At 58.4% G+C, this 11,526-nt stretch overlaps 1 protein-coding gene across 3 annotated transcripts in view; it reads left to right on the top strand.

Moving 5' to 3' along the window:
- Positions 1–5,508: 5,508 nt before the first annotated feature.
- GRID1 (glutamate ionotropic receptor delta type subunit 1) overlaps positions 5,509–11,526 on the top strand; it is a 698,930-nt gene continuing 692,912 nt past the window's right edge. Inside the window, exons 1-2 of one of the 3 annotated variants that reach the window (XM_045040238.1) lie at positions 5,509–5,710; positions 7,859–8,014. In XM_045040238.1, coding sequence (XP_044896173.1) covers positions 5,632–5,710; positions 7,859–8,014 — 235 coding nt within the window. In that variant the 5' untranslated portion in view covers positions 5,509–5,631. Of the gene's footprint in view, positions 5,711–7,342; positions 7,512–7,858; positions 8,015–11,526 lie in introns of those variants that run through there. The other 2 variants (XM_023240627.2, XM_045040236.1) reach the window with 2 other exon arrangements.

Below are 11,526 nucleotides of genomic sequence, written 5' to 3'. Positions count from 1 at the left end.
AGTTCCCTGCTACTTGGTCCTTCCTGGGGAATTGGGAGCTCCTCCGAATGCAAAAAAGCTAAGGCTCAGGGGCTGGGGAAAGAGGGAAAAGCCTCCCCAGGCCGTGTGACTGGGAAGCAGGGACTCCAACAGGCAACACGGGTGGGGTTTTGTGCTCAGGGAGAGACTCATTGGGGCTGTGATTTTTACACTTTAGACTCTCATCTGTGGAACGCTTTCCTCACAAGCAATGGACCCAGAATACCCACGTGCAAGACATAGGAAGTGGGGTGGGTCTAGAGCCCCAAAGGCCCTGAGCCTCCTCTGAAGACCTTCCAGATCCAGGCTGGGGAACACACACCTGGAGGATCACTGCTTTGGAGGAGGTTGGGACTCAGACTGCCCCAGGAGGCCTGGGACTAAGAATGACAGGCCACAGGGATCCCTCCTGGGAGCCTTCCTTCCTTCTTTCCGCTCTCCCTTGGCATGCGGTAATGCTTTTGTGCTCTTTGGCCTGCCTTGTCTGATCTTCAGAGGAGCCTATAGAAAGGATGGACCTTGCTGGACTCTCAGGAGGCCAAGGGGAACCTGGAAGTCAGTATGAGAGCCCCAGATGGGCCTGAGCTGGTATTTGGTTCTACCACCCACCCTGCCTAGAGAGCATGGGTCCAGGGGCCAGACGTCTGTGGTCCAGCTTGTTTTTTCGAAGGAAGTAACTTTTTATGCGGGTAACTGTTTAGACTACCTTGGTTTTAAGCAGACTGAGAGCCCTGTCCTGGGCCCTAGTTTCCTGACCATATAATGAGGATAAAGAAGGGGTCTCTACCCTGCAAACATAAGGTGCTCTGTCTAGGGAGGACACACTACTGTACAGTTTTCTTCCTCCTCACTGGGAATGGTTCCAGCAAGCAGAAGTCCTCCTCTACCTGGGCTGCCAGCCATGGGTGCCATACTGTGCCACTGGCAGTGCGGTGGAGAGGGTACCTGGAGAAGGTGCAGCACCTGAGTGTGGGCAGAGAATGGGGCATACCAGTGGGTCCTGCCCTGGTGACTCCACTCCCCCATCCCCAACCTCAGGAAAACCAAATGAATAGAAGGCTCAAATAGTAGAACGAGCGATGCAAAAGATTGCTGGCTTGGGAAATTGAAAGTAAAAGCCCATGAGGCTAACCAAGAGTAAAAGAAAATAAAAAAATATGGTAATATAAAAGAAGATCAAATAAAGTAAATATAAGCCGAGAAACCGTGAAAGTGAGATGAAAGAGGTTGGCAAGAAAGGGTAAGGAAGACAAAGTGGAGGTGGGCCATTTACATAGAACTGGAGAGCCAAAGGGGGAATAAGCGATAAATACAGCTTTTTGTTTTTTTGTTTTGTTTTGTTTTGTTTTGTTTTTGTTTTTGTTTTAAAGAAAAACCCAGTGGATTAAAAGGGGCAAGTGGCAGTGAAGTTTTCTGAGCTCAGAATCCTGGCAGAGGGTGGGTTTTCTGGAGCCCACGGGCCCAGCCTGGAACTCAGGCTGCAGGGCTCCAAGCCTGGCTCTTTCTAAGTTGCTGGCGGACCCCACCTTAGGGAGATGACCTCAGGACTTGGGTTGGCCTCCTCCTAGTGTACTTGGGAGACCGTATCTTCTCTGTCAAAGCCTGCAGAGAATCCCCCCCAGGCTGGGCTTTGGTCTTTCTTGCCAGCAGCAACCTTCACGTAGGGCCTGGGCTGAATTGTCTTAGAAGTTCCGGGTGGGCTCTATGCTGGGGAGGGAAGAGGAAGGCAGTTTTTCAGGGTACAGTATCATATCTCATTGGGGGGGGGCTCTGGGAGGAAACGTGATTGGGGAGGGGCACCTCTGCAGGGGTTGGGCAGACAGGATTCCAACTGGCCCTTCCGTAGCACAGTTATTGGCTGGGTTGAGAAAGGAGAGGTGTGCATTTCTGGAATGACAAAGCTTTAAGTTACAATGATCATGGCTTCCTAGCCAACCACCATGGCCTCTCACTTTGCCTTGAGGTTTGTCTGTAGCTTCAGCAGTAAACTACTGGCTTCTAGCAGCCTTCCACTTGAGATTCCTGAGGGGCAATTGATCTTTTTACAGCCTTCTTTATTTCCTTGTATGCAAAATGGGAGTTCCACCTCACAGGTAAGATGTAGTGTACTGGGCACAATGCCCACCTGTGGTATATGCTAAATAAATGTAGTTACAATCAGTATAACTGAATATCTCTTTAGTAAAAGTAATCACCTGTATTGGCTGAACTCTGTGCAAAAGAAGGATTTATTGACTCACTTTTAATTTCTGTGAATACATCTTTGTGTAGTTAGGAGCAAATCAAGAAGACGGAGTCCTGGGTCTGCCAGCAACTGACCTGATGCGTCGGGTAAGTCACTCCTTTATCTGAGCTTCGGTTTTCCCTTCTGTGCAATGGGTAGGTAATATATGACCCAGAGTTTGCTAATCTATCTTCTTCAGCCAAGTTATTACAGTGGGGGTGATCTTGCTCGTCAGGTAGAACCGCTTCACCAAGAGCCTGGTTTTGGGGAGGCAGCTTTGTGGTCTCAGGGGGTTATTAGGGCTTAAAGGGACTATACTGGCTGGGATCAATAAGTAATTAAGGGTTTGATGAGCCTGATAAAGCCCCCAATAATAGCCAATGTCCTTGAAAGCTGGCAGTCCCAACCTCAGGTGGCAGAGAGGATTAACAGTCTTGCCTAGAGGTGGGTGTGCATAGGGAGGAGTGACCCTTGGGCCTTGCCTCCCAGCTCCAGGAGAAATGTGACCTGTGCAGACTTCCCCTTGTGGCCAGGCAAGTGGAACCCAGGCCATTCCAGCCTGGCAGGGAAAGTCAGCCCGGCTGGGGAGTGTAGGAATATGAGCACTAGGAGATGAGCATCTGGGGATGGTGGAGGACCCCACTCTGTGGAAGGTAGAGGAGGAGAGGCTACCTAGGACAGGAGGGGAGGTTGCCCCAGGCCAACAGCTTCCCAGGGGGTTCCAACCCGAGTCACAACCCTCATGGCCCCAAACAGAGGGACCTCATCATCCAAACTAGAAACTGACAGAAGTCTCCTCAAAACTGTGTGTATTGATAGGTTGCTTTCTTAATATTTAGAAGGGAGGTCTTGAGGATTGGCCTGCTACAATCATGCTACCTCTACTTAGTGCTACTACATACATCAAGGAAACTTCTCACTGTGTTAGAAGTATCACATACTTTACTAACACACTGCAGAGGCCCAAACAAGTTGAGTTTGGGGATTTCTGACCCTGTGACTCTTGACCTCAGGTTTGAGCACCTACCGGACGACCACACCCACTATCTTTTCAAGGTGGACAGTCTCATAGGAACCAAATTGTTATATAATAAAGTCCATCCTTTATTTCTCTACTTTCTATAACTTTTTGGCCAGCAAATGGTGGAATTTTGAGAGAATAAGAATGGAGGCATGGGTGAGTGGGGGTTTGGAGAGGCTGGGTGGGGCATACTTTATAACTTAAGGCCCCAAAGATAGGTTTCTTGAGGAAGTGCATTTGTGTGGGCACCACACCCAGCCCCCAAGCCCAACCGCCTTCAGGCCTGGTCATTCCTCTCTTCTTGCCCATTGGCCCCTCATCCTGGAAGCTGTTTGCCTGCTGGTGTGGTTCCTTGCTATTTCTCTAACCCAGCTTTTACTCTCCATCAGGCTGCCCCCACCAGGCTGAGTCAGCCCCAGCAGTCACTGCAAGGGCTGCCTCATTGCTCTCCAAGCTTGTACTTGGCCCTCTCTGCACAGCCACCTCCCCCACCTTTGCAAAGTAACATTTGTCAATGACTCCTCCGTGGTTGGCAGCTTGAGAGACACACACCCATGCGCGTGCGCGCGTGCGCGCACACACACACACACACACACACACTTCTTTATCTTCCTGCCTTGGCTGGATAACCAGTGTTCAATGCCTGGAGGCCTCTCTTCCTTCTCCCTTGGTAACCTCCACTCAGCTTTTAGAACTGTCACCTCTTCCAGGAAGCCATCCCTGGCTCTTCTTCGCATGCTTGGCCACGTGTATACATGGCTCATTCAAGGTCCTCGTGACATCTTTTAATGATCTGTTTAGGTGTCCGCCTCTCCCACTGCACGGGGAGTTCCAGGCAAGGTCTGTTGTTAAGCCCCTCCAGGTCCCTTGCTTCCAGCGCAAGGCATGGCAGGTACCTTCTGGCTGACCGACTACAGGGCCAAGGGGCGCTCCTGGGTTTTCTCCAGCGGCCCCTTACACTAGGCTCTGCCAGGCGCGCCCAGACCGAGCTTCCGCTGAATTGGGGTCCAGGAAGTCTCAGCTGTCTCCGCGAAATCTTGGGTGTGCCACGTGGAGCCCAGTCTGGGACTTGGGGGTGGGGGAGCTGCGCATCAGGCTTGCCACCTCCTCCCAGGCTTTTGAGCCCAGACTGGTTAACCCTGCATCTGGTGGTGGCCCGCCGGAGGTATTCACCAGGCGGCAGAGAGAGCTGGTTCGGCGCGGGCCGCCAGGAGCGGGCTCTCAGCCCGGGCTCGCGCGTGAAGGCTCCGTGCAGAGTGGGGAGTCTGAGTACGCCGGCCGCTTGGAAGGCTCCTCACGTCCAGGCGCCGCGGTCACGGCTGCGCCGGTTTCCGGCCATGAATTAGGCTTCAGAGTCCGAGCCTTCTGCCTGACTCGCGGCTGAGCGCCGGGCCCGCGGGGCGGGGGATGGGCTCCCACCGAGGTCTGCGCCGCTAGCTAGGGTGCGAGCCTCGGCTCTGTCTCTGCTCCGCGACGCTCGGCCGCGTCGGGTCCCCTTTGGCTCCCCTTGCATCCCGGAGCCTGCCTCAGAGACCCGCCCCGTCTCTCTCTCCGCTACCCCTGGTGCTGCTCCGCTAGGGCTCTCTGTCCGGGGCGGGGGGCATGGCCCGAGACGCTCGGAGGCTGAGGTCGCGGGCGCTCCGGGATCCCCCGAGGGCAGGCTGTGGCCGACCCTTCTCCATCCTCCTGCCCCCAGCGAACGGTGGGCATAAGACCCAGGGCCGCCAAGTGTCTGCGCGCCGCGGACTCGGCCGGTCCCTGCTGCCATGCCGGCCCCCGAGTGTCCCCCGGACGAGGAGCGCGGAGCACCGGGCGCCCCCTCCGAGCCGCGAGCGGGCGAGCGCCGCGCGGCGAGGCTGAGGCTCCGCAGTCACGTGGCCGAGAGGAGGGCGGAGGGGAGGGAGGCGGGCAGGGAGGGGAGGGGGAGCGGAGCCGAAGGGGAGGGGGAGGGGAGGGGGCGTCCTCCGCAGTTCGCTTCTCGCCGGGGCTCAGACACACAGCGAGCCCGGAGCCGCCGCGCCGGCCCGGCCGCCGCCTCCGCCGCCTCCGAAGCCGCCCGAGCCGCGGGAAGCGCCGCCGCCGCCGCCGCGGGCCGCCCCCGCCTCGCCGGCCTCGGCTCGGGCTGCCAGCGCCGCCGCAGCCGCCACCGGAGCGGGAGCGGGAGCCGGAGCCCGACCGCGCTGGGCTGGGCTGGGCTGGGCTGGGGCGGGCGCAGGGCGCAGGGGCGGGCGCGCGGGAGAAGACGCACGGGCGGGCTCGGCTCTCCCGGGGAGCGGCCCGGGACTGCACCCGGACCGGCGCCTCCCCGCTCCGCGCTGCCCTCGGCCTCGCCCCGGGCCCGGGCGGATGAGCCGCGCGCCCGGGGGACATGGAAGCGCTGACGCTGTGGCTTCTCCCCTGGATATGCCAGTGCGTGTCGGTGCGGGCCGACTCCATCATCCACATCGGTGAGCGCGGCGGGCAGCTGGGGCCGAGGCTGGGCGGGGGCCCCAGCGGCGTGGGGGGTGCGCGGCGTCCAAACTTGGCGGTTCCCCGGGCCGAGGGGCTCGGCGGGCGGTGCTCCCCCGAAGGGCCGCGCCGCGCCGCCCCGCGGAGGAGCTGTGTATGGGCCGCGCCGCGCTCCCGCGGGCTCTTCGCCGCTCCCCGGGGCTCCAATCCCTGCGGCCTCTGCCGACACTTAGGGCCGCGGTTGCAGGGAGCCCGGGGCTGGACGCGCGTCCGGACCCGCGCCCATGGCTGGGCCGTCGGCGGGCTCCGAGCAGCGGGGGGCAGGGGGCGGGCACGGCCCCGGGTCTCGCCAAGTTGGCAGGGCAGGATCAAAGAGGCCCCGACCGGAACCGTGTGTGAATGTGGGTGGGTGGGTGTTGTCAGCGTGTATCGCTGTGTGTGCGCCTGGCACCGTGTTGGTGTCACTGCGAGAGGGCGTTGGGATGTGTGGGTCCATCTGAGCCAGCGTTGGTGCGTGCACGACTGTCAGCCTGTTAGAGTGGACACAGTGTCTGCCTGTTTCCCCGGTGTGTGTCTGTGTATCTCGCAGTATATGTGTGGGTGTTTGTGTTTCTGGTTGTGGCGACTGCAGCCCAATCCTGGACAGTTCCAGAGTTTCCCGTGGTCCAAGTCTTGGGGGCCGGCAGACGGTCCAGGTGGTGGGAGCCGGGGGAAGAAGCGTGGGCGGCTGGGGGTGGGGAGGAGTGTGTGTGTGCGCTGAGCGGGAAGAGATGGATGGAGGGATAGAACCAGGAGAGATGAGCTACAGGAGAAGAGGAGGGGGCGCGGGGAAGGGGAGTGTGTGGGAGTTGGTGGCGACAGGGGAGGAATCCCAGGAAGTTGGGCCAGGTTGGGGGGCTGAGAGCGGTTGCTTTGGGGGAGCCCCTCTGCAGTCGCCTTTCCGGAAGTTGGGAAAGACCAGCGAGCACAGAGAAACTGGGGGTTGGGAGGTGTGAGAAGGCAGGGATGATGGGACGGGCAGGGCGTGGGGTGGGGGGTGGGGAGGAGTGGTGAGGGAGTAGGCCTCGGCTGGGTGAGCTGCAACGCCCCCCGCAGGGGCCCGGCGCCAAACCTGCTTCCCGCCCGGGGGGAGGGGGGCCTCGGGTCTCGCGGTCAGCATTGCGGCTCTGGGTGTAACGTGGAACCCGGGCCTCCCTCCTCCCGCCCAGTCCCCAGCTCCCGGGATCATCGGGCCCAGTCCTGGGACCGTGGGGACCCTCGGGGCCTGGCGAGGCTGGGGAGACTCCAGAGTTGCCCAGGCTGCAGGGCCAAGCTCTGGCGAATCGGACCGATCTCCGCTGGAAGCGCAGAGTCCGCCAAGGCGGTGCTAAGCGCGCAAAGGGCCAGCCCGAGGCTGCCCTGGAGATGTTCGCGGTTCTAGAAGGCCCTTTCAAGAGCAGTACCTTATGAGGGCCTCAGCTCTACTGGGTCTGAAGGGAAGGGGTCTAGGGTACAGTCCCCTCTCCTTCCACATACACGCAGGAATAAGCAAGGAGGGGTGGAGCCCAGGGAGCCAGGCTGGGTAGCCTTAAGTGGAACCAGGATGGGACTGACCTGCTGATCATCCAGGCCCCTGCGTAAAGAAGCCCCCAGGTGCAGCAAATTCAATGTTGACCTGCTTACTCAGCTTCACTCAAAGGGGGATCTCAGGGCAGAAGGAAGTCATCATTCCATTTTGGGACTGGGGTCTGGGACGTTGCCCTGCAGGGGAAATTCCTGGCTCCTGCGATGGGATTCAAGGGGCCATATCAAGGCATTTAGGTGCTGCCTGAGGCCACTCCAGCTTGCCTCAGTCCGTGGGGCATGGTTGGGACACGAGGTGGCTTGGTTGTGAGACACATGTGTGACCTGGTGGCAGCATATGCAATGTGTAACTCGTGTCAACTGTGTGCACATGTACTCAGTGTGTGGGGGACGTCTTCCCGTGCTGGTTGACGAGGAGAGCCTTAAACTGTCCTGTCTAGCTGAAACCCCAGTCCGAGAAACTCCTCACCAGGCAACCAGCCGACCTGCCAGCATCATGACCCGAGAGCCAAGGCTAGGGTGGGGGTGGGGTGGGGAGGGAGAGCTCCTCTCTAGGCCGGGTCTTGACCCCTCCTCTCCTCTAGGTGCCATCTTCGAGGAGAACGCGGCCAAGGACGACAGGGTGTTCCAGCTGGCCGTATCAGACCTCAGCCTCAACGATGACATCCTGCAGAGCGAGAAGATCACCTACTCCATCAAGGTCATCGAGGCCAACAACCCGTTCCAGGCCGTTCAGGAAGGTGAGTGGCCGCGGCGCCCAGGGCTAACTAAACAGGGCCGCGGCCTGCCAGGCGGCGCAGCAGCGGAGACCCGCGGGGTTGGGACGGGCTTGGCCACCCAAAGCCCCCTGTGCACCTGGGCAGACGCGCGGTGCCAAGCACGTTGCGCGCGCCCTCGCCAGCCCACCAAACGGTGGCGCGAGGAGTGCTCTGCGCCGGCGAGCTGGAGCCGGGAGCTTGTGAGCACAGCGAGCTGGGCTCTTTGCCGGGCGTGTTGCGGGATTGTGCGGTTCTTTTACAGCTGGGTGCGCGCGTGTGTGCGCCGAGCGCTGGCGGCGCAGGCGTATGTAGCTCAGGGCCGTCTTTGTTTCTTGAGTGTTTGTGGGTGGGCGTGTCTGCGTGCCGGGTACCTGTGTCGGTGCACCGCCCCTGACCTCCATGGGCAGGGGTCTTCCGCGTCTGGAAGCAAGGAGCGCCTGGCGCCGGAGCCCGCCGACTCCCCTCTACGCAGCACAATCTGTTACGTACGGCATGCTGTGCCCTGCGCCCACTGAGTGCCTCGGCCGGCGTTGTCTGTGCCGTGCTTCTCCTCCGGGTTTGGAGGAGCCGGTTTCTCTCTCGCTGTCCCTGCCGCGGGCGGAGGCGCCGTCGCCTGGGCCGGAGGTGGGCGCTGTTTGACCAGAAACGAAGCAGAGTTGGGCCGGCCGGGTTGCGGGGAGGGAATCCTAGCCCTTGCCTGTGCTGCCGGCCGCCGTGGCCTGCAGCCGCTGCTTCAGTTTGGACCCGCCAGCAGGGGGTTAACGGGTGCGTGGCGGGGGCGTTCTCAACGGCGGCACCCTCTGTTTCCCCCTCCTCTCTCTTTCCTTTCCTTCTCACCTGGCTCAGGGCTGGGCTCTGGAGCCCCGTTCCTCCTCCATGTCACTAGCCACCTTCCTGATCAGGGCCTAGGGCTCCTTCCATCTCTGGCATCTGCCTAGCCTAGGTACCTTTTTCTATGCTCTGGCTTGCTCTCCGTATCCATGGGTTGACTCTGAGGCCCTTGCCCTGGAGTGTGAGGATAGGGGACACAGCTGGTGGCACAGGATGCAGGGATTCCTCCCAGGAGGGACTGACAGGACAACTGGTATAGGTAAGAGGTGGGCTGGTTGAGTGTTCCAGGCCAGCTCCTGCCCCCCCCCCCCCCCCAGCCCATCCCTCCAGTGGCTGGGCCCAGAGCCCTTCTGCTGCCTTGGGTTATATGTTGGCTGCTGGGCTCCTGGGTACCTGCACAGGTAGGGTGATTCAGTGAAGCCTCTGATCTGTGTCCAGAAGGTCAGAGCTGGTGCTGGAGAGAACTTTGTGCTAGAAGGAGGTCTTTGGGAGTCTCCTATTCTTGGGTGCAGCAGAGAAGGGGAAGGCTCAACTGTGAGTCCTGAAGGCCCAAGGATGCCTTAAAGTGGGTGTATAGGCCTGGAGTTTTGAGTGTGTTTTTGGAGTGGTGGCGAGTGGGGTGAAGCTGGCGTTGCCTATCGTGGGGACTGCTGCTTCCAGCCTTGGCAGACGTCTATTGTCTGATGTCCACTGAGGTACAGAAGGGGGAATCCCCATCCTTTGGTGTCTGTGTGGCCTACCACAGCCCCTGCCCTCACATGGCCCACCCCTGGACTTCCTTTCTGTGTGATCTCCTTACACCTCCTTGCAAGTGTCTGGTGTGAGCTCCAGCCAGGGAGGGTGGGGCCTCCTTAGCCAGGAATGACCCTAACTGGGGTGGGGATCCGGGGTGATATGGACTTATCCAGTCACATGCCATGATTTGTACAGTGCTTCTTGCTCCCTTGACACTGTTTCTACACATTTGTCTCTGTGGACAGTCATTCTCTGTGCTTGGGAGCTGAGGACACAGGTGGACATATGCATTTCTTGTACCCAGGGGCTCACAGTGTGGTGGTGATCCTGCCTGTGTTCCACATGCTGCTTTGGCTGTTCCACATTCTCTGTTGACATATTTTGCTTCTTTTGACTTCCCCTCTGCTGTTTGGAGTATTCCATGTTCATTCATTTTGCTCCTGAATGATGCCCATCCCCCCTCCCTCCAACAGCAGGTCTCCAGGGAATGAAGATGATGCTCTTGCCCAGGGTTACAGTCTTAGGCAGGTGACACACATAGGTGAACCGGGCAGCTGGACCCTGCAGGGCCTGTAGCGTGCGGTCTGGAGAGGTCATCTCTGTTAAAAGGAGCAGCTGTTATACAGCCTTAGCCGATTTTGCCATTTGGGAATGAAAATCCTAGTATAGTAGATGTGCCGATTTTTTTTTGTAAGGGGAGCCCCAAATCTGGACTTTAATTATAAAATCTGATTTCTAACTGTTGTCAACGAATCAAACCATTTAAACAATAAGCCAAACAAAACATACCTGTGGGCCATTCAACCTTCAAGCCCAGGGCACCTTTGTCCTGGAGACCCAGGGTCTTGCTTTTCTGGATCTCAGTTTCTGTATTTTTATGATTGGGAGAATGTCTCAGGCTCCAGGGATACAGGCTGACAGTCTCAGAGGGTGTGAGGGGGACCGTGTGTACCTGTCCAGAAGGAGGGAGTTGGATCCTCGTGACTGAGGGATGTCTGATGACATCCGGGTAGAAGCATACTGACCGGGTGCTACTGGGATGCCTGCTGCCCAGAGAGTGTGTGCTGGTTAAAGCTGGTATGTGCTTTCAACTGATGAGCTGTGTGGGCAGAAGTCCACATTGTTATCCCATGACCTTGCACAGACCTTGGATGTTGACAAGGGATAGGAAGAGCCAGCCCCTCAGGGGCCTCAGGGAGTGCAGAGCAGTGCTCAGAGGCTCCTTGTCCCTAGCCTGGGGCTCAGCTGGGCAGGCACTCAACTCTCTGCATGTCCTTCCTTCTGTGCTCTGGGCTGCTGTCCATCCTGTGGTGTGGTCCTGCTTGGTGGATATCTTCTCTCTTTCCTGGGCCTGGATGATCATTGCAGCAGGCCGTGGGTGGTAGATATAATTTGGGTGGGAAAGGAAAGGACTTCTTGGTGGAGAGTGGCCATGGACCGAGGGCAGAGGCACACCGGGGTTCAGTTTCCATCATGGGCTGGACAAGATCCCAGTGGACCCCCAGTACATTTGGGATTGAGGTGATCCTGTCCCCACTTTGCCTTCGAGGCAGCACCATGCAAGGATAAGAGCTTGGTTGCTACAGCCCAAGAAACCGGGTTCAAATTTGTCTTACCTCATGTGCAAGATGGAGACGTCCTAGCCTTGCTCCGAGCTTCTGTTCCCATATCCGTTAAAAGGAACCAACCATACTACCTGGCTCATGGGATTATCATGCAGATGAAATGAGACAAGACATGTATAAATTGTCTGCAGAAGGCCTGTGGTAGGCGTTCAGTAAATACGAATTCCCTCTCTGTCCCCTGACCCAGCTGTGAATCCATCTCACTTTCTCTTGAGGCTGTTGATATTTTCAGCCACATCGTTTCTCAAGCTGGTGAATTCCTTGAGAGCACACTCTCACTGACCTTTCCATTTTCAGCATTTT

This window comes from Felis catus, chromosome D2 (genome assembly GCF_018350175.1).
Source record: "Felis catus isolate Fca126 chromosome D2, F.catus_Fca126_mat1.0, whole genome shotgun sequence".
Taxonomy (NCBI): domain Eukaryota; kingdom Metazoa; phylum Chordata; class Mammalia; order Carnivora; family Felidae; genus Felis; species Felis catus.
This window is presented reverse-complemented; position numbering and strand designations above follow the sequence as displayed.